Raw genomic sequence first — 23,975 nt, 5'->3', positions numbered from 1 at the left:
CTCACAAACAGGTAGTTACTCAGGATATGCACCACTAGGAACCAAAAGCAGGCCATTCCCTAGGTTGTCTTCAGTTCTCTGCTTGAAAAATTCACTAATCAATGTGATTAATCATCTAACTCTTCCTTCAAGTAAGTTGAAGCAATACAACATAAAGTATTTTTAAAGAATATAAAGGATGCATTGAAGAATTAATGTATCGGCAACAGTGTTGACTTTGGAGACTACATTATTTCTATTTATCTTTAAATGTAATGTAGTTTTACCTGTGGTATCTTTATATGATCCTTTTTCAGGCATTTTGTTTGTCCTTGTTCCTCTTTTACTGACTGATCAATTAATAATTGAATCATAATAATCAAGGATAAAATCAAAATAAGAGTAACTCCTTAGACAAGGTTGTGCCAACCCATACGATCACATACGTTAATGTGATAAAACCCATCCCCTCCTATTACTCATTTTGACCCAATTTAAGACCCGAAGTCAAAGAAAAACTCCCCTCTGGTTACCCGTCAGGTCTATTTTAAGGCTGCATACTTTCCTAAACTTACAGACCCATACCAGGCACCTGAATGCTGAGATCTATAAACTTTGGCAGAACAGAACCATTTGAAACATTAAAGAAAGTTCCCGCGTGCCCCAGCAGTGCCCACGCTCTGCGGGGCTGCAGCACACGGCCAGTCAGCGGCAGCCTGCGGGCTCAGCAACCATTCCCTCCATCATGAGAAACGAGGTGTGCCATGTGCGCCCCCGGCACACAGCAAAACTGCACAACCGATTCCCCAGGTGGATAAAGCTTCCACCCAATTAATCTGATTTTTTCCAGTGGTTCAAAAGCAACATGCTTTAAATGAACAAGTACTGCCGCAATACTGTGTTCAGGACCTGATCTGGCTCTTGCCCGTGCTTAGGTCATCTCACCGTTTCATGGGTCTCGGAGCAGGCAAGATTGCCCAAGTATGTTGCAGATTATAACGAAGAGCCAGCAGAGAACAGAATATCCGCTGTGTGTACACCTACCTTGCCTTACTCACTCCAGCTAGACCTTCACAGCTCTTATGCAAGGCCGCCATATTAATTGACATTCACCAATGATTTTTATTCTTTTTTAAGGATAGAAGGGAAGTCTTTCACCAAACACATCTTCCCTCTTATCTGAGCATGGTATTGCTCACAGAATGTGGTCTGCCACAGACTTAAATTCCTCAAGAACCAGTCAGCCACACAGGTGCAGCACATTCCATCATTTATGCTGAATTTAACTCTCAGCACACGTCAGAAGCTCTTTATGTAGCTAAGAAGAAAACGTTACAACATGTTACAGGAAAATTAATTAAAATCCAGCAGCTTACAGTCAAGAAAGTTTGTGTCAAATAAGAAGCAGAATAAGTGTCATCTTCACCCTGCTGGAAGTGCTGCCAGTCAATGCACCATAACCAGGTCCCAAAGCCGGATTTCTAGCCCACTGGATTTCACGTCTTGTTTTGTTGACTGTGAAACGGGCAAGATCTTTAATTAGTATGTTGTGAACAAATTTCTCCATTTCAAAGACTGTTTGGGGATAACCCATGTTACTTTTCACAATTTCATCAGCATAAATGTTTTTTTTTTTCATTGTTTCCTCATTGCTAGGCTATTTATAAGGCACACTTCCATTAAATGAGGAGTTCACTGAATATGTGATTTTCATTACCTCAGGAAAAACCTCCTAGGACTTTGAAATAACTACGTTTTCAATAGCAACTGACAGCACCATGAGATATGGGCTAGGATCACGGCCAATGTGAAGATGTGATCCACATGGTCCACTTGTCATCAAGCATTAAGTACACCTTCCTCATATTCACCGCTTTTAAGCATATGAGATCTACAAAGGAATAAGCAATTAGAGAAATTAAATCAAACTTTATATTCAAAGTTATGGCAACTCTCTTCTGACTTCTACATATTCTATGTGAGGTAATACAAGACATACTGTGTTCAAAAGCTATACTTAGATATGACCACAAAGAATCACTTTCCTTAGGGTGTAAGAAATACTATACGGTGCTGGTGCCCTCAGCTTGCCCAGTCTAACCTCCTTCCCCAACTACTCCAGTTGCGCTATTTAACATAGGACAGTAGGATTTATACAGGGGCCTGTATGAATCAACAACAACAACAAAAACCTTTCCAAAAATAATAATGGCACAACTCTGTGGTTATTAAAGTAACCCTGAGGGGAATAAAGCCAAATATAGAGAAAAGGAAGACTTAAAATATTTTGTTTAGCAAATGGAAGGGAGGTAATATGAAGAGGAGACTGGAACAGAGAAGTGGAAAAAAGATGACATGGAAACTTGCTCTTGCGCCCAGCCTCAGCCCTTCCCAGCGTCTTTTGACTGCCCATGCCAGGGACATGCTGCTGCTGCTGGCTTTTCCTCTCAGAAGCTCACGCGCTGCAACTCCACCCAGCTGATAAATTATGTATCAAGGTTAAGAACACCTTGTTTTTTTATTTAAACTGTAGTAATATTTCTGCCTGAATTTTGTGGGACCTTGGAGAAAATGTTTGTGGTTAACTTCTTGTGCAAAGAGAAGGGCAGCAGAGCAATATCACAAAAATACAGAAATTATTCCATTTTTTAATCCACAAACATAAGCTGTCTGGAAAGGAAAATGGTAATATATGAGCAGCAACAGCGCTGTTGAAACAACCAAAGACACCTATACAGACATTTGGCTTTTATTTTTATAAAAAAAAGATCAGATTTATTAGTGCCAATGTATGTTCATAGTAAGGAAACAGAAACTAAGCTAATCTGAGTAGCAACTTACATCAAAGGATATCAAAATAATATTTGTTGTAAGTGAAACATAATACTTCCTTTAAACTTCACTCTTGCCAACTAGAAGTCCTCGTTATCTGTCTATGAAGCCTTTAAAGAAAAGTTGCTACAGTCAAACAGGGTCCTGATAGAACTTGGCACATAAAGAAACAATTCCATTCTCACTCATACAATACCTCTCACTCCCCTGGAACACTCATTCATACAATACTTAACATAATGCATATACATTACGACTAAAGCCACATACGGCCTAAAGCACATATAATATCTCAGATCTAAACATAACATATCTCTACATCAGAAGCAGGTCACTGTTATTTACAGTAGATGATCTCGCTCTGCAGATGGGGCTTTTGCTTGAAGATCATTTAGTTAGTGTACGTTAAGATGTCCAAGTCATTTAACTATTTATCAAATTAGAGGTGTATCTACAGGAAGATCTGTCTGACCGTGTGCAAGGATTCTAAGGCAATAGTAGTAGTTGTTCCACAGGACTAGCGCTGCCGTTGCAACCCACTCTCCCTAGGAGCCATAAAGCCTTTCTTCTCCAGATGCAGCCAGGTGTAGTGAGACATTCATGATCTGCAAGCTGTTGGCTCAAAAGTCTAAAACTTCTTGGTTTGTTTTTGCTTTTAATGTTCATGGAATAGCACCATAGGAATTCACTCTTGATAACAAACAATTCTTGGGTCTGGGGTTTTTTGGTTTGCTTTTGTTTGTTTGTTTGTTTTGTTTTTATACCATCACATATACTCTTAGTCCCAGAAAAAAAAAAGTTCTTTGGGAAACCTCTCTCTTGGATACTACTGCAGCTTCATTTCTGAGTAGCTAAACCAGGCAATTAGCTCATTCACAAACAGGTCCGAAGAAATAAAGCTTAGTAGTGGTTCCAAAGGTACTGCTGAAAACAAATTCAGTAGGAGGAATTTCAGATGACCCTTGATTATTTCTGTTTCTCTTGGATACAGATTTTGATTCAGAACAGGTTTTCATCTCAGTCTCTATGTTCAGTGCAAAATAAGACCACATCATCGGAGATAGCTTACTTAACCAGTAAACCAAACATTTTCAGATGCTTACACTGTTCAAATTCAGTCAACCAGTGATGACTGATGTAACAGTTCAGACGTCTCAGTCATTAGTAAAACAAAATACTCTAAAGATCAGTTATGTTTCAGAAGTAGGATTTTCCAGTTTCAAAACACTGATAACCTGATATGACAGACGAATTTGTAAAAAATACAGAACAATGCAGGAAGACCTTCCCATTTCATCTCTTGATTTCAAGTCCTTGTACACACCATACACAGGATACAAAGTCAAAGCAACTAGATCTAAGGACGGCATTTTGAGTGTGTGACCCGAAAGAGCTTTTTTTCCTCCTGGACACCATACAATTGTCAGAAGGAAGAACGGTCTGCAGGGTCACTTCCCCTGAATGCAACTGATTGAATCTGCACACATCTATGAAAAATGTCAAACCGTGAACAAAAGCTTTTATATTTTCCCTGCATGCAAAGTTCTTTCACAAGCTTTGCAGAGACAGTCAAGTATGGAGCCTGCACATCATCATCTTGACTATTCCACTGGGTTAGGTGACTTTTATCTATTTATTTCAGTCTCTGGTCTGATAAGTCATCATTTCAACTGAACTCATATAAAACAATTGTGCTAATAATCTCAGTTTAAAAAAAGAGAAACCCTTTTCTTCCTTTCCATTGTACTTTCTTTCTCACTCTCCTTTTCTGTCATAGAGGTTCTTGCGTTATTTTTTGGTGTGCACACTATCTGGATATTTTATACTTCTGTATCGTATATGAAATCCTTTCTTGTTGATTGTATCATCAGTGTGAAAGTGAAGTAAAAGAGCTTCCCCCGCTGAATAAATTTCTTCTGGTGGCTAAAATAAAGAAACAAAAAACCAAATTATCTGTCCACTCTGTGTATTTATCCCCTTCATCACATTTTTTTTTTTTTCTTATGGATATTTCTCTTTTTCTGTTGTGTCTTGTCAGGTAATTCCACCAGGTATCACAAGGTGCTATCAGACATCACCAGATAAAACGCTTCTATCTCATTCAGCTCTCAATTATAGGCCAGGAATTTCTGAGGCAGACTGAGGAAATGACAGCCTAAACTCCTAAACGCTGGAGAGTCAGCTTAAATCATGATATTTGAATTTTCATCTGTTGGCAGAAGTTTGGCAGTTACCTATTCTAACTTTTTGCTTTTGAATTAACATGCACTCTTTCAATTTCAAGCTCTGGGTCTGAAAAGCATCTTTTTGCACAATCTAAATAAATGTGCCATCATACTTTCTGAATCTGATTTAAACTCTCCAGTTTGTATGGCATATCTCTGCAATGCCTTTTCATGAGACAAAGAAAACAAAGCTCCTCGCTCTTTTATCCTTCCCAGATAGCTTCTATAGCTCTGCTGGAGTCATGTAAGTGACTGGCCCGGACCATACACAACACTTAGGTTTAGACAAACGAACACCAGGACCTATTTTACATCTTATTCTTCATAGCCCTCATGATGGTCTGTTCTATTACTGAAGCACAGTGATCAAAAGTACCAGCTGAACAACCAAATCATTTTTGAGAAGGTGGTAATATATACTAATAGCATCTTTTTCCCACTTCAGTTTGCATTATTTTGCTTTCAATAGCTTCTCTATTTAATTCCATCTTTCCTATATGGTCTCTAAAGCCATTCATGCATATCTTAGCGGAATCAAACCAAAACAACAGCAAAACCCAACCACTCTACCACCCCCCACAAGAGCATAGCGCTCCCCACCCCCCCGACCCCCCCCCCCCAAAAAAAAAAAGTCAGCCCAAGGTGGGGCCATTCTCCACTTTGCTGCCCTCCTACTTGTTGTAAAAAATAGGGCAACTTGTGAAAAAAAGTATTGTTTTGTGTAAATTAGTAGATGCTGACCTCATGTAGCATTGCCCTTTGAATATATTGCCCACAATTCAGTGGTAGCACCTTTCCTGCATCTTTATGTGATCGAAAGTGCACAAAGTGACCTGGAAGTGCATTCAAGCCAGCTTAGAGTTATCTCACCTGAATGACTGAGATGTTTGATTCAGCACTGTGGCTGAATCAAAAAAAAAAATCACATGTGGTTAATTAAGAGCTCCTATCATCTTATGCAGAGACTTTCAAACCTTTCACATAGGCAGAGTGTATGTGTGAAAGCGTGTTTGCATTTGCACACATACAAAGAGTTCATGTGACCTGTGGGATCAACGCACCACCTTTTGCAAGGCAGGCAGCAACAGAACAATGCAAAACTAAAAGGAGAAACAGCATACATCTTTTTCAGGATGTCACCTCCATGCCTCATAGTTAAAACATGTCAGAGATGCACATGGGATGAACAGGGCTTTCTTAAGGCCCATATTAATCAAGCAGTTTAGGATCACTTTCTCCCCTAAGATCAGATTTAAGTAGTAAAGATGAGCCTATTATAAATGCTTCCCAAGAGCCCCTCCCCTGTAAAATATGGCTTCTGCATTCAAATTGAAAGAATTTTAATGCAATAATTTTCAACATCACTGCATTTCTCTCCCTGTAAGGGAGAACGCTGCTAACTTTTTTTTGGGTGCTGACACTAAACTGTCAGCAATGTATAGCTTAACATAACATTACAATACTTTGGTCAAAAACTAGATAAGAATATTTATTGTTGAAAATATTTCAAGGGAATGCTTGTATGACAAGCAATAATAAAAATAAAAGCCTGAAGCAGATAATCTAGTATCTTCATTATAAGGTGTAGTAACTGAACCTTACGCCTTCTTGAATTTTTCCTACCTCTGCCCTGTCTTTCTCACTCTTGTCCTTGTGGAAGGAAAAAAAGAAAAAGTTTAATCCCTGGCTACTTACCCCAGATCCACAAAATCGACCAAGTCGCAGAGCTGTCTTATCATGACCATTAAAAAGTTCCACGTAGTCGTAACCACAGTCTGCCTCTTCTTCAACCTCGAAAGTCTGGAACATTAACTCGACTCGATAGCTGCGCTCTGCCACCAGGAGCCAGTCACAGTCTGCCTGGACCGGATAGTTGTTGTCGCCGAACTGAGCATGCGAGTACAGATCTTTGGGCTTGGTTTCAGCTTTCAGCCGACCACCACACTCTAAATAGAGGAATTAAAAAAAAAAAAGGATGAAGATGCTTATCCAGTGCAAATTAGCATTTTCTTTTCACAGATGCCCAGCTGTATTCAGGCAGAGTGCACTTTCATGCCACAAGCAGGTCAATCAAACAAGGTGTAGATTGAAGTAATACACAGTATGAATACAAATCCATCAATCTGAGTTCCTCTGTTTTATAACTACAGACAGTTGAGCATATTTCATGATTTTCAAGTGAACAGGGAACACCAAAGTTATAAGGAATGTGGTTCAAGTGGTAGGACATGCTTTGGGTAGGTGCTGGAGAGGTAGGTGCCTGTGGCCAGCAAGGCAAGTGCTTTAAGCGAGGCATCCACATTTCAGTGGTGACATTTCCACAGGGGTTAACGACACCGTTTGCAAGCGCCAGAGGAGGATCAGCACTAGCACACTTGTAGTCAGCAATCCAGTGCAGAAGTCTTGTGTTTCATAGGAGTGTCAGCTTAAACCATCATCTGGTGTCTGGAGAGCCAGCTCAACACTAACCACCACAGCCAAGCCTGCTAGTCTGTTTGCTGTACATTTGTGGACACAAATGGGTCTTTCTATACAAAAGATCATGGCTGGGAGTTTCTGTGCTACTACCAGAGAAAACCTTGTAGCTGAAAGTCTGCTCTTAAGGCAAGTCTCGAGCAGGAGATACTTACCTTATGCCAAAGCGATAACTACAGTATAAAACTCTATTTTACACAGTAGCAAAATGTAGGTGGGTCTTTAGAGATTGTTTATAACTACTGAAGAAGTTCATAATTTAAATATGAATTAACTTTACTGTTTAGTTGAATAAGCTGCTCTTTAGCCAGTTTGCTGGAGGACAGAAATTGCTAAAAATGCACTAAACAAACACACACCCCACACACCACCACCCCCACAACCAAAACCAAAAAAACCAAAATCCAAAACCCAAACAGTAGCTAGTACTTTACCCTTTCTAAATATTTTCAGCACCTAGAATTAAAACTAGTATTCTATCCTAAACAGTCAGTGAATTCAGCTTCTACAATAATTTAAATATATAGGTGTTCTGAATTTGCCAATTGAAAGTCTATTACAATGCAACCGACAACAGATGGAAATTTGTACTTAAACAAACAAAAAAAAGAGCATTGTTTATTATGTTTCTAAGAGGTGGGTGGAGGCTTCTTCTCTTTACGGTACAAAGATTTCAATGAAAATAGCGCAATTTAGTTTTGGTTTCTCATTAAGAAAAGGCATCCCTTACAGCACCTATAAAAGCACCCAATGCAAATCAGCTTGAACAGAAACCTGACATTCACAAGTTTAAATTAAATTCTTATAAACAAATAAGTAATTCGATTTGCATTTTTATGAAATGTAGATACTGTAAATTGGTGACTTTATAATAACCTGAAACAAATTGCAAGATTCAAATATTTCCAAGCTTTGGTGAAGAGACACTTTGAATTTGACTTCAGCGCCATGGACTCCACGCACAGGAAACATGACCGACTGCAATACTGCATTGTGAGGAATCACATTTCAGCTGGGAATTAACAACAGTGAGACGACCAAAACCTTATTTTTAAAAATGCGTGGTTTTTGTTAATAAGGAATTGAAGGAACCAAAACAGGAAATATAAATTATGTAAGCAGACTAGTCCATTATGTATGATCTGTGGTTCAATCTGAAATTTCAACATTTTTTCACTTTTAGAGAACAGATAGGACCACATGATAAAGAAAATTTGTCAAACGAGATAGCTCAAACAGTTCTCATTGGTTTTCTAATACACTAATTTTTTTCCCCCTTATTTTTTCCTATTCTTAGATTCACTTATTTCCCTTTTTTTTTTTTTTTTTTTTTACTTGACTGTTCCCAACATTAAGAATACCTCCCTGCTTCAGACACAGAACAGCTGCTAAGAAGAACATGTTTATTGAACTGTCTGCATTTCTTCCCTCTGCTTGCTACAGTGGACACAAGCATAAAGGAAACTTGCAGCCATACTGACAACTGTGGAAAACAGCAATTCCCTTTCCCCTGTCCTCCTCCTTATATTTTAGGATAAAGTATTGATTTTTAGGAATTACAAGTCAAATTTTCAATTCGTTAAGGTATAAGCTGTAGTGTCAAAAGTCCATCTCCAGCTTGCACGACGCAGCGCTGCGTCAGGCGACGTGGGCCATGCTGTGCTGGGTGCAGGGAAGGGAGCAGTGCCGCACAGCACCACTGCCGAGCAGTGACACCAGCACTCGCACCGCTGACCACCCAGCCTGCTTTCCACTGCGCATGTGTAGCTGCTCCGTTTGTAGGTGTGACGTACACACCTGACTGTAAAGACATATGCCCAAGTTATAAAATGCTGTTGATCTGACAGCTTTTGGACACGTTTATAGATCAGCTAAAGAACAAAACCCCTCTCTTGTTTCCTCACATTTCTAGGGGCATTTAGGCTTCTTACAAACTGAAGACCAAATCAAGCCACTGTCTCTTGGCTGTTTAACAAGCTGGACAGATGGAAAAAGCTTAAACCCACACTATCCGAACTAGGGAAAGAAGATTATAAATTTGATTCAGCATTGCCAAACTGAATTATTGCAGTCATTTTGGAAGCAACACAGGATCTGGAACTGAGCGACATCTGAGACGTTCAAATTTTTCAGACATCCTCCCAGGGTTGACAGATAGGAACAGGACCCACAGCAGACCTGCAACCTCCTGCAACAGTGGCTGGAGGCCAGGCACCATAAACGAGGCCATCAGAAAGGGGACTAGATGCCTGTGTAAGGGCAACCAAATCACTTCCTGAGCAATGACGTTTAATGTTCTCAGGAACATTGTTACAAATTCCTTCTGGATGGGTTATGCCTTTTCTGAGAAGGGAAAATATAACAGAATCTCTTTCTAAAACTATGTTGCACTTTAAAAAAACCCCATTTTATAAGTTTTGTTCCACCCAGGGAAGCCTTTTGATCCAAACTTTTTTTTTTTTTTTAAACTTCATTGCCTCTGCTGGCACAGTTTTATCCCATTTTCTGAAATATTAAATGGTAATTTGGAACTTGGATAGTATCTCAAGCCAAAAAGTGTCACAGAAGGGAAATCAACATCATCAGGATCTGCTAGAAGAAGCAGCCATTAAATCATGAAGATGCCAGGAATACAGCAGCACAGACCTCTTTGGGCATAGCATCCAGTTACTCTTTCACTGCTGTTGTATTACACAAGTTCTTCCGTTATCAAATTTTGTAACCAGACTATACGGACACATGGTTTTGTTTAACAATCTGCACATATTCTTGAAGAAACAGAATGCACACATCATTTTGCCTCAGAATGTCCCATGCAAAGAACTATCGAGGATGATTAACTGAAGTAATTGCTGCTTAGGACAAGGTGACTTTGAAGAACAATCAAAACCTTGAAAGCTGACAACACAAGACTCTTGATCTGCTACTTGTTGGACAGATAACCAAAAATGTGTCCTTCAGCAAACTACCTTCACTGTAATACTAAAACACATACCCCTACACCAAAGTGGTACCACAAAGAGAGCCCTCCTCAAAGAGCATGCACAGCTAACCAGTAACATTGCATAATCATTACACAGATCACCATCCAGTCAGTGTTAGAGGGTTGGTCATTAACAAATTCATGTTCATTTAATCATGTATAAATCCACTGTGGAAACTACCAAGGTGTGCTAGCTCACCTAGCACCCAAACTTGCGCAATTTTTTATTAAAGGCAATACCTCCTGTTCTTAGACTTCTCCATTGATTTTGCACACTGGGTAACAAACTCATTTTTGAGATGACACTTGTACTGAGTGAGTTCTGCCGACGGGTCAGAAGTGAAGGGAGTAGCTTCCTTGGCCCTCCCTGTCTGTCTGCACAGCTGTGAAGGACTGAGCACAACCTTGCCTACTTCCATTGCATACCGTCAATTATTATTTGCTAGAAAAACTAAAACAAGGAAATACAATCCACTGTTGACACACTTGTTAGAGATCTAGTCATTTGCATGTGTGTCCAAAGCACAGAGGTGAAATTCCCACAGAGCATCTGTGCTTGGCTCAGGATTGCAGGGAAAAGCTGCAGATCCCAGTCGTTCCTCACTCAGTCCCCACCCCAAAGCACATGCCGGGGATGCACCGTTTCACTTGGCGAGCAGTTTGTGAGCAGCAGTTGACAGAAATACATGTTCTCTCTTAAGGAGGCAAACTTTATAATTTTTACAACTTCCTTAAAAACTGGGCAGATTTTATTCTTCAGACTTTCTCAGGAAAGCACTATTACGCACACTAAGAAAGTTTTTGCAATTAAGGTACAGAAAACACAGCAGATATGAGGGAAATTCCAGCAAATCATAACACAACTAGCAATTTTGGTTATTTTTTTTAATTGTGTAGCAATTTTACAATTAAATTTGCTACAATTGTGTAGCAAATTTAGAGGTTATGGGGTATACTTTTGAACTTCTTTCACACAGTGATTCTTCCAATTCTGCAAATTGAAAATGAGACATTTATCTTTTTATACCACCTGTTTCTAATGAGTTCTGCCCTTTAACTATTTAACCTGAGGTACTTTAAAAATTAGTAATTATTACCGGTTCTATCTACTTTTCCATCTAAGGGAAGGAGTTACTGTGATAGGGAAGGCAAACAATGGCATGCTTGTACAACAAGATTTTCCATATGAAAAAGTAACTGAACTATTGGTAGCTAAACTTGTTGCTTTGGAGGCCCAGATGATGCTGTGTACAGTTCGTATACCCTTGCCTACTGTTTGAATTGAAAGGGAAATTAAGTTAATAAAGTTTTAGAATTATTCTTAACAAAGCAGAAGGAAAACAGAGAAAATTCTAACCCTGATATATGAGAATTTGTTAGCTGAGTTACACATCAACTTAATGAATACTCTGGGTAATATCAAATTGTATTAACATTGACTAATCACATTGATTACAATCTTCTATTAACAATTGCTGCCTGTCAGTAAACCTCATCTACTGGTACAGATATTTATAAAATATTTTATGCATTAATATTTATTGCCAAATACTTAATGTGTAAGAATTAACTTTGGAGAGTAAAGATAGACTTTCAAGCTGAAGAAGAAAGCAAACAAAAAAACCCAAGCCCCCTCGCCTTACAGCAGGCACTAGAACTTCAGAAACTCAGCACTAGGGGCCACTCTGAGCCAAGCAATGTCGGGAAATAACTTACACACTGAAAATATCCCAGGAAATCTATTAATTCAATGGCAAAACACTGCTTTCAATTTCAGTGATTTTGCCAAAGAACAAAACTAAATGGTAAACATGAATATTATATTCTTAAGGTCTTAAAAGAGAGCCTTCAGTATTGTTTTTTCTTATTCTCCTTTGACTTGCCTTTCCTTTTTAGCTCTACAGGAATTTAACAGCTGTTTACACAAACCCCAGACTTTTGTTTAAGTTAGAACAGGAAAGTAATGGAGGGGCATCACATGCCCCAGGGAAGTATTGCCATTACAAATACAAAGAAAAGCTACTGAATCTTTTACAGAGTAGTGGCATGAATCCTAAGAAATATCTCCGATTGTCTATGCCAGTACCTTCTTTTTCTCAGATTGTTTCAAAATCTTTTAATTGCTTACCCAAGAAAGAGAGAGAGAGACAGAAGGAGAAAGAAAATATTAAAGAATACTTTCTGCAACCTCAGACTTACTGTTCTTAAGGTCTCATTAGATTTAGTTGTAACATTATCTTATCTGTTAACTCATGCCATTCCTAGAAAAGAAATGCCCGAGTATCTTCCACTAAAGACAAAGGAGAAGTTACTAGTAAAGCACATCCCGATTTTCTGACCTGTAGAATGCGTTGCTTGGAAGCCTTTTCTTTGAACTGATGCATCAGAAATAAAGCGGAGAAACATTTTGTTTCCAGTAGCAATAAGAGGATCTGGTATCTTATTGCCACATAAGCGTCCCAGAATTGGTGATTTTTCACTTTCACCATCAAACACTTCCAAGTGGTCATAAGCACATTCTTGATGTTGTTCTATCTCAAATTCATTGAAGGTCTGGGGGGGGGGAAAAAGGCAAAATGACTCAATGTAGTACTGTGTTTACTGTACTTACGTGATACATATGTACTGTTAGCATTTTTCACAAAACAAAGTAGATGCAGTTGACAGATTGAACATCACTGCCCCTACAAGCCCGTAGCTTTGAGTAACATACAGATTTTGAGAAAGCGGAGAAACAATTAAGACAGTGAACTTCAAGACAGCATCATCCTTCACATAGAAAGGCATTAGAATCTTTATAGCTAATGAATATCCATAAAAGAATATTAAATCTAGAATATGATGGCCTTTCTGTTTGCAGGATTATTCCAAATTTCACAGAAGATTCGAAACAGCAAAAAGCAGGAAATTATTGGTTCCTCAGATAGTTGAGGATTGACTAAAATATCTGTAAAACATAATGCACTCCCCCCCTTTTTTTAAACTTACCTCACACTGCAACTAAAGCCTTTAGAACGACCATTCCACATAAACGGTTGTGCATGAAACTTGTATTTTCTAATCTATCTAATCTATTATCTATTTTTTATTATTACAACACTAACAATATGCTTTCCCAAGAAAATTCAAATTGCTGCCATAGTCTGAACACACACTAGGGCTCACAAACTCTACTTCAGGCTTCCCAGGGAGGTGGTGGAATCACCATCCCTGGAGTTGTTAAAAAAACTTGTAGATGCGGTGCTTAGGGACATGGTTTAGTGTTGAACTTGGCAGTAGTGCGTTAACGGTTGGACTTGATGATCTCAAAGGTCTTTTCCAACCTAAATGATTCTATGATTTCAAAACTGTGATGTTTATTCTACACTTCAAAGCATTTATCTTGGTTTCTGAGCTCCTACGGATTCTCAGTCACTCTTAATGCTCATGGCAGCTTTTAAGGACAAGTTTGGGCCTACTAAAAATTCTAAATTGCAAGTGCAGAGCCTGGTCAACTTACTTTTTAAAACTTTTGCAATTTAGATTTCTCAAGCTCAGTATCCAACCAAAGACATGTCCAAAAGTTGTATGCCATACCCTAGAGAAACAGAAAACACATACAACTAATACTTGCTTTTCAAATGTGGATGAGTGTCCGCCAAGACTGGACTGGTATCAACACATTTATTTCAGGGGGACATCTAAGAGATTTCAGATAAGAATTTTTTACCAGGGCAATCTTTCAACAAGGAACATAAAGCCTGATATATGGTAATTTCCTCTCATGGAAACACTGAGAAGGCAACAAACATACACATCTTCATGAATTTTCAGGAATGACCTACAAGTTAAGGTGAAATTCAAAATCTGTTTTGTTCAACAAAACAGCACAAAACCAGTAATTATAAATGCTCCCATGAGCAGTCATATAGCTGACTGCTTATGAAAAACCCCACCCCACTAAAGAATTAAGAAGCAATAATTAGAAAGAATAAAACTGAACTCTGAAATACTGAGCAAATATCATCGTTATGCATTCTGTCTGGTACACCAAAGGAAATCTGACCTACTGAATCCCTTGTAATCCAGCCATTGGGAAATGTGATGGTAATTTATATTAACAGCTGACCTAAAGGAAATATAAAGAGCTAACACAAAGTTGTCTGCCCAAAGAACCAGAATATTCAGAATAACAGTTTTGTTCTGTGAAAAGTGAAGAGTTGCATGATGCAGTGGACATAGGTTCATCTCACAGGGAAGTTTGGGGGTTTATATTAAGGGACTGAATCTGCAGAGGCACTAAAACCAGCTGTACAGCTGTCCCTGCTGCTGCTCTTGAATTGTAGTCAGCCATTCTACTTCTATGGTGCCAAGTATGTGCTGTCATTTATACCCAAGTAAAATCTGATGGATTAAAAAACAAACAAACAAACAAACAAACCCCAAAAACAAAACCAAAAACACCCCAAAAAACAGAAAGATGAGAGACTAACTGTAATGGAGTTAGTTAAATATAGAATTGATTCAAGCCAACTTGGAATCAACAGGAGAAATAGATATGATCCAAGAGCAGCCTGCATAACTTAGTTCTCTTTTAGAGGAAAATTGTATCAGTTTTGTCCCCTTCTCAAAAGTACAACAAAAAAACCAAACAAACAAACAAAAAAATCACTCTCTAGGAAGCACTTCTCATCATGAACTGTAAGATACACCTATTATTTTTAACATTAGACTTATCACTGGGAGTCCTAAGCCTCCAGAGGGACAGTACATGATATATTGGGTCCCACAAGGAAAAACAGAGAAAGTTCTAAATCTGTTGTGATTCTCGCAATTATAAAGAGAATCAAATGAATTTGGTTTTGAAATGAAAAGTAGATCTTAATATGAATTCTTTCAAAAGCTCAAAATGCCTGATATTTCAAAACACCCACAGAAGATCTCAATTAAAAAAAAAAAATGGTCAGTTCCCAGCCCTGGACTAAGAGCAGGCTTGAAAGAGGAGAGCTGACACAAACTTTGTGTGAAGTTGAATGTAACTAATAGTTGCTGCCAACAGAGCTCACAGATAATTTAATAAAGGTGGTAGTATAATTAAATCACACTCCATCTTCCTGGGACAAATACTTTTGAATACCTCCCCCACCATGACTACAATCCCAATTTTGACTGACTCATTAGTGGGGACAGTATTTAGAAATGCTACATATAGCTTCTGAATGTCCAGCCCTTTCTATCTATAACGTCCAACGGAGCAGATACGTTGCTGGCACTTATGGATAGCTGCCTGAATGGGACGCTTCAGTCTTGTCTCGCAAACATCTGGCTGATTAGCTCATGAAAATCGCTCTTTCTGCTACATGCATTTCCAAAGTCATCTTTATCCACACATTTCATTTAAAAATTCTGAAGTGCATACCCATTTTTTTCATAGGCTTCTTAGTAACACCAAATGCTTAACTTTAGCCTTCTCAGGAAAAGGCTTTTCGACAATTGTCAGAGTGAGAGCAATCACAACAAAAGATTAGTTTCTCTATACACACCCTTCAAAAAACAAAGCACAGTCTCATAATTCATGTGGTTTGTTACCATGAAGAAACCAATTCTTTCTTTGTCCAATTTGACTAAGTAAATTGTGAGGAGTGAACTTAAATACAGTGTAGAAGTCCACGGAAAAATATTTATGTACAGTGGAAGTATGGTATTGATATGTCATCTTGCTGTACTAGACAGACCTTAAAGATATACACACAGAATTTAGTAGATTGACCCTACTGGCTTGCACAGAGAAGTGCATTTCAGACTCTAAATCATGGAGGTATTTTTGAAAATTCTATCTAGTAAAATTCTGTCTGATTTTTCCAATTTCACTGGCAAAAGCCAATTAAAAAACCTTTTCTTTTAAAACAGACCATGTGATATTTCACTGAAGAAATCTGAATGCTGAAATTTTGCCAAAGTACTGAAAAAAGCTTTCACAGTGACATGCCCATGCCTGGCTGGCTTTGGTTTACTCAGCCAGGCTGAACACTTGCTCAGAAGTGGCAGTAGGAAGGCTGCCTGGACCAAAAACCTGTTTTTCACCCTTTGAATGGACAGAGCGTGCACACCACTCGTTTTCCCACACACCACCCAGAGCAGTTTAACCATTTTACTTCTGGTGAACAGGGACCAATACACGATCCTGCACCAGCACCAGTAAACGGGGTTTTGGTTTTGGCTAAGGTCAGCAGTTACGAGATGACAATATCACTTTCATCCCTGCATCAGTATTGGCTATTGCTTCCACCTCTCTGAAGCAGAGATATCTCTCTTCAGAAGTTTATTTTCTCCAAAACGTTTGTTGAATAAGTTTATCAGATTTTAAAATATGTTAAGGCCAGCTTTTGTTGTGGCTGTGCAGAGTACTCTGGCTGAAGGAACGCTGGGGAGGAGCTCAAAGCAGAAAAGCGCCCTGATCAGGTCTGTGCCTCCCGCATGGTGCAGAGGCTACGTAACCTCAACAGATCTCCAAAGCTCTCTAAGCTGTGCTAGCCTGTCTTCAGCCACCAGCACTGTCCTCAGCCAACTGGACACAAAAGTCACTTAGGTCTACTTAGGCTGCTCTTCTACATATGTTAAAATTTGGAGCCACTTTTAAATAAGTCCAGATTTTTGGGTTTTGTATATTCTCTTCCTCCCCAAAAAGTACAGAACAGAAGCACAAAAGGTGTGTTCAGAGGACTGTACTGTTCATAACTTCTGATTTTGCTTATTCTATATATTGGAGTTCGCATAAATGGCCTTTGCCATATTTGTCAAAACTTTGTGCACATTTTATGAATTGCAACAATGATATAGTAAAATCTGACAGGAGAAAAGCATTCCTACTGCCTTTTGCTGTCCAGAGTATTTACAATCACCATAAACTTAAATTCACAGCTGTGTGATACCGAGTAGCCCTAGCAGGCCAGGAATGGTCAGGAGTCAGCAGGTTTTTAAAACAGTTCACTTCTGGGCAGCAAATGGAGAGTAAAGTTTAGTAACAGTTCTGTATCATTGAGTAGCCATTTGAGAAGCAGACTGGGTTGAACAGAAGAGAAAAAGGATGAGCAGGCAGAAACTCACCAGTTTGACCCTCTGCCCTGGGGTGGCACTGATTTCCCACGTGCACTCCTTTCTGCTGGGATACTTGTCGGGCCAGTTGGGACTTGTGATGATGCCGTTGGGACTGTGGATCTTCTGTTCACACTCAGCTGTGCCAACAGTGATAGCATCAGTTAGTCTGGGGGTCTGCATTCAGAGGTAACAGAAAAGCTCTTTTTTTGTCAGGGGACCCGCTGAAGGGAAAGGACCCCTTAGGAAGGCAGCCAAACACGCTCTTCAGTGTGTGCACCATCATGTTCTTCCCCTTTGGCACACTCTTTATGGCAATTAACCCGGTACGCTTGTTTACTGATTGTTGTGAAACATACACTGCCGATTACAATGGTGGCTTTTTCTAATATTATAAAGGAATATAAATAAATATTAAAATTTAATCAGATATTTTGCTATTCCCTTCTACATACAAGTAAGTATGAAAATCCATATTAGAAATCTTGCTACTCCAAATAGTATTTCTTGAACTATGTCTTTTTCTTTCTTCTCCTAATTTTCATAATGCAGCTACAGAGCAATCATTTTGATTTCTAAGCCACAATTTCTAAGGACATATATACAACTAGAGAACAGCTAAAACTAAACTGTGAGTATGTACCAAGGACAGCTTAGTCATTCACATTGTAACTGAATTACTAGTAGTGCACCTCCGTAAATAAATACGAAGAACTAAAACTTAAACAAGTCAAGAAAGAAACTAGTTTCGTTTTTGTATTTAGTTTTTTTGACAATCTCAAATTGCTTTACAAATACCACAGAATTATTCAACAAGAATCTTTTAGAGTACACAAGAATCATTCCAACAACAGTGAAAATGCAAATGCTTCACAAAGGGCACATCTTTATTCACAAATTAAATCCATGCTAGAATACAGCCTTGTAGCTCACATAATATTGCAGGCCTGAGGTTCATTTGCAGATAATCTAAATTCTACTTAAGCTCCAAAGTCTACTGTTTTCTTGGAGGCAGCCACACCTTGAGACAGCAAATAGGAGGAATGATGATGCATAGGGACTTGACTGGAATTTAGATTGTCTGAATATGTCCCCTAAAATAAACCCAGAAAGGGCAGATACAGTTTCAACCTGACTGCAAGGAAACTAACTGCCACTGACAGGAGCAAATGACAACTTTACCAGGTTTCTCTCCAAAAACTCTATCCCTGTGTTTAATACATGATTAGGTAAATACGCTATCACAGCTTTAAATGTTCTACACCTCACAGAACTATTAGAAGTAGCACTCCCTGCCAATGATCCCAAGTTTCCAAACTGCATGCCTGTGGATGCTGGGGATAGAGGGGATAGGAAAGGGGGGCTGGGGAAGCGTTTAAGACCAAAAGCCTAAGCCCCCATTAGCAAGATCTTTTCCTTCCCTTTCTTTTCTTTGGCCAGAGAGCTGCAGAGAGTTTCTGTAAGACAGTTTTATAACTGACCATTCAAATAGCTTACTACTTACCCTCCTTGCAGTCATGTTTGTTTTCGTGCAGCACAAATCCATTTCTGCACTGGCAAACATAGCTTCCTACCGTGTTGATACACTCGTGTTGGCAGCCACCATTGTCCTTCGAACACTCGTCCTTGTCTAAGAAACACACAACAAGGTCAAGTGAGCATCAATATTAGCAGTAGTCCTTGTTACCAAAAAAGAAGGTTTAGCACAGTGTTTGAGTCCAGAAAAGGATAAGCTAAGGCACAGTCACTCTTCTTAGCATGGCAGTTTTATGGTAACTTAGTCCTAGCCGCACATTGCTCAGCCTGCAACCTTGCACCATGGCACAAACAGTCTGTCTCCTCTTTCTAGAAAATGAGAGGTAGTTCCCAGAGGAGAGGGACACTAGTAAAACAATCGAGCTAAATCAAAGAAGATGATGGTTAACTAGCACTTACTTTTTCAAGTGGTCTAGCTGGTGAAAAATTTCATAAATATCTCATCCAAAGCTTTATTGCAGTAAACAACAGGAGTGTAATTTATGAGCAACACACATGAAGTGTTCTAACTTTATGCAAATTCCATAATTTAACAGTGGTACATTGAAAGGAACATGCAGGCCAAACAAGGTTTCAAGCTCTGCACATCAAATATGTAAGATAAGAAGGATGTAACACAAACTTTTAAAATAAATGTATTTGGTTTTCCCCAGCAGAGTGACAGTGTGCTTTACTGGAATCTGGACATTATAGAACATCACAAAAATGAAAAATATTTCATTGAAAAACATACAAAAGAAATTGGCATTAGTTATTTCAAGGAGATCTACAATACAGCATGCAGTTCTGTTTATTAACATATAATCCTTCAAAAGAGCTTTTAGTGTGTTAGAAGTAAAGCAGAGAGTAGGGGAGGAAATCTGACCTGCATTAAACAGCTACAAATTCATTGCATGGAAAAAAGCCAAACCAGATTAACAGGCTGTCACTCTAGCAAAAGGCCTCAGCTGCCACCCTTCTATGTCATTCAGCTGCTGTCATTTTAGGTGAGGTTGGTCCATTTAAAAAGAGGCAGACTGCTCCTGACACATACACGTACACATACATGTGAATATGTACGCACATATATACACAACTACATATAGGTATAGACACATATATATAAATCCTGAGATATAAAAATATATGCCTATATAAATATGTATTTTTATATATATATAAAAACACATACATATTAAAAAACCCTTTCTCTTACAAAATGTCACATGCAAAAGAGAGGAGGAAAAGAGCAAAGAAATTGTCATCCCAGAGGTCCAGTTGTTGCAGGGCTGGAATGCGGAGCATTCACCCCCTTCAGCCTCACCTACCCTGGAAAGCAGCAGTGAGCATTATCTCTAAACAAGGTAGCATGCGATGTTTCAGACTCCAGTAGGCGCAGTAAGAATTTCTATAGATTACAAACCACTATGGATAATTTAAGTCTCTTTTCGCTGACTTGCTCATGCATTTTTTCATTGCCTTTACTGATACCCATATTCAGTAACACAAAAAGGAAGTTTGCATTACAATGGCATACACATCAGCCTTATCTGCCAAAATGTATGCAACACTTGACCCATTGACTTGCAAGTCCTTCCACAAAAATCAGCTTCTACTCATAGTACATGATGCTAATGTACATTTATAGACAAATTCTGCAAGTCAAACACAAACATCCACTGCATTGTGTCTTGTAGTTCTCAAATCTGTTTCCACTGAAATATTTTGGAACCTTTCAGCAAATGTGAACAGATTTGAAGGTTAAGAAACAGTCAAAAATATAGGTAGCTCCCAGAATCATACATCCAAAGGCTTATACTAGTTGTCATTTTGATGATGTAAGAAGTGTAAAAGCTCCACAATACACTATTTATGCACCTTGCAATACAAGTCCCAAACTGAGGCAGTAAATCCATTTAATTTCAAAAAAAAAAGGCATAACCATTCATCTTTGCAAAAGCAAGCACTATCATAAATCAATTCCATGTTGCAAGTGAAGAATATTAACAAATGCGAAATTAGATATAACATGAACAAACCTCTTCAGTATTTCCCCTCCTAAGCATTAGTTTGCAGTTTTCTACCAAAATAACAAATGGAAGGCAAGCTCAAAATGCATTCAAGTTATGCTTTCAAGTAAAGAGTAGGTACATAAATTCTAAATAAAAGCCCTGTCCATTTTCGTTGTTCACCAAACTGTGTGAAAATACTGAAAAATATTTTAACATTAAATAGGCTTATTTTCTGTAAAATAATCTCTTAAGACAGAAGTGCATAAGCAATGCATGGTCCCATGTTGGACCTCCTCAGAGATACGACAGCGGACAGAAGGTAGAAAGGAGAAGCTTTGGAACACATTGGAGCTACAATAATTACTCGTACATAGCTAATCAAGGATGCAACTGTTGAACAAGCCTTCCTTACACTTCATAATTCAGAACAGACTTTCTGTCAAATTGATTGCCCAGTTTCAAAATTCATGAAAAAAACAATTAGTCTGTATTAGTTATAGGAACGAATGTTTTGCCATGTAAAAACAAAGCCATTTGTTATGCTGACAGATGGAAATGAGTCTCCCAGTTCTGAATGGATACTTTCTCTTCTCATTTCAGTACTCAGAACAGGGAAAGATCCATTCTCAATAAAATGTTAGATTGAATCATTCAGAGGACAAATGGTCGTAACTCTGAGACCCTCAGAGGCCACCAGTCTGTGAATAATACGTACTCGGCCTGAAGGGACCTGTATCAAATCCTTGCAACATTGAAAACCAAAAATTTTCTCTTTGCAGGCAGCTTTCTTGTCTGTGGAAAAAAACGTACCAGAATGGCACCAGAGATGAGTTTGTGCTCCAAAACATATTTCCTCAAGGCTAGAAACACTCCAGCCTTCTCTTTTTAACTGCTTAATGAATCATCACCCCCAAAAAATGTCCCAACAAACACCATTTCTGTATTACATCAAATTCCATGTATGTTTTGAATGATCATGCAAAGAATCATGTTTATTTAAAACACTGGAGTAACTCTAAAACTTATGATAAATAGACATTTGGTAACATATTATCACTGGGTATTAATCATACTACTACACAAAGACTGTTTTAAAGAAATCATTAGGCTATCTTCCCTGAAACATCACAGAATGAAAAAAAAAAAATATTGGTTTTTTTTTTTTCTCTTCTAGAGTTAATTCATGGAGTTATTTTACACTTCGCTAGTCTTATGGGCCCAGCAGACAATAGGTCACTGTCTTAACAAGAGCAGGAAAGAGAGAGGAGGACAGAAGAGAGGGAGAAAGAATGAAAACCGTTACTGGAAGCTTTCAGTTTAGAAGCCTAATACCCAATTCCAACAGTTATATTAGAAGTTTTGTAAAAAATAGTATCTCATGACTCCCTAGTTTCTTCTCTTTATCCAAGAAACTTGATTATAAATATACAAGAGTGTCTCTGGAGATTAGCTAGATCCCTGCAACGGCCTTTCCTAACTCAGCTTTCTTCAGAACTCTCCTATCAAATGTAAATTTTACAGCATGTTGAAAAAAAGTTTTTCTCACTTTCCAGTAGCACCTGTCTGGCTATTAACACCATTTTACAGCCAAAAATGTAATTACATCTTGTCTTATATCAACATAAATACCTTCCTAATGCAGGTCATCTGTTGCCCTATGTCACTGTTTGCTTTCACAGTTTATCACAGTGGGTTCCAAGCACCCAAAAACGGCTGTCATCTGAGCTGGAGCTGGGCCATGCTTTCTCAACTGTAGCCATGGCTGCAGAATTCACCACCAAAAAAGTTGAAGAGGGGAAAAAAAATAAAAAAGTTCTTTGGCTGTGCTTTAGGCACACATCACAGTTCCTAATCTTCAGACTAATCTGATTTATCCACCTGTCTCTGTTGCTGAGCATTTCCTATACCCTTTACTGGTGAACAGACTGCAAGATGCAGTGTTTTACTCATTACTGACTTTTTCATGATGTCTTTACAACCAAATGCTTACACATATTTCCATTGTGATTTAATTAATAAAACTGTTCAATGCCTTCCAACAAGTATCTTAGACACTAGCATTAAGTATTTCTCCACAGCTATAATTCTAGAAGTATTGTATTCTGGACACAAGTGTATAAATAGGCAAAAAAACCCGCTTTGTCAGCTGAACACTGATCAACTATCAACTCCCAAAAGTCAAAATACTTGAAGTCTCATCGACAGACCAATAGCATATTATGTCCATATTAAGGAATTCAGGGGTAAGAGTGTTCCTGACAGCCATGAGAGTTCTGTCTGATGAATTATTCAGAGATGACCACCGCTTTTTAGATCATTTAAATTCAGAAGTTTGATTTGTCTCAAGCATTACAAATTTTCCGTTTTAATCAGGAAATAGGGGAATTAAAAATCAAAAGGGGAAAGCCAGACAGAATAGAACAGAATCTGCTAGAAATTTTAACAACTAGAAGAGAATTGAGAAAGAATAAAAATAAAATATGAAGTATCTGAATTTACATGAAATAAGAGATTATGGCAGAAATGCATTATGAAACATTCAGCAAATGTATATATTTACCAATTCAAAGACTATTTTATATCAAACTACCTTTCTTTGAAGGGGATTAGATATATAGTATATCCAGGACACACCACACATTTCTATTCATTAAAAAAACATACATAGTTCAGACTTATCCTGGGCTAATGAATTTATGCTAGTGATCAATGGCATCATTTAAAACATATTTTTTAAATTACCAGGAAAAAAATGTTTTCAACTCAGGAGAAAAGGGAAGAACATTTAATTCAGAACTGAAAAAGGCAAGGAAAAAAATGGTTCTGAAGGATTCCAACCTAATGCTTTGAACTCCATGAATTATAGTTCGGTCTTTCCCC

General features: G+C 38.3%; 1 protein-coding gene across 1 annotated transcript in view; it reads right to left on the bottom strand.

Annotated features, from left to right (window-relative positions):
- Positions 1-2,712: 2,712 nt before the first annotated feature.
- TLL1 (tolloid like 1) overlaps positions 2,713-23,975 on the bottom strand; it is a 139,860-nt gene continuing 118,597 nt past the window's right edge. Inside the window, exons 17-21 of the mRNA XM_005230497.3 lie at positions 19,073-19,198; positions 17,581-17,708; positions 12,834-13,047; positions 6,732-6,982; positions 2,713-4,734 (exon numbers count right to left, since the gene is read on the bottom strand). Of these exons, the coding sequence (XP_005230554.1) occupies positions 4,600-4,734; positions 6,732-6,982; positions 12,834-13,047; positions 17,581-17,708; positions 19,073-19,198 (854 nt within the window). The 3' untranslated portion in view covers positions 2,713-4,599. The remainder of the gene's footprint in view (positions 4,735-6,731; positions 6,983-12,833; positions 13,048-17,580; positions 17,709-19,072; positions 19,199-23,975) is intronic.

This window comes from Falco peregrinus, chromosome 2 (genome assembly GCF_023634155.1).
Source record: "Falco peregrinus isolate bFalPer1 chromosome 2, bFalPer1.pri, whole genome shotgun sequence".
NCBI classification, from domain to species: domain Eukaryota; kingdom Metazoa; phylum Chordata; class Aves; order Falconiformes; family Falconidae; genus Falco; species Falco peregrinus.
This window is presented reverse-complemented; position numbering and strand designations above follow the sequence as displayed.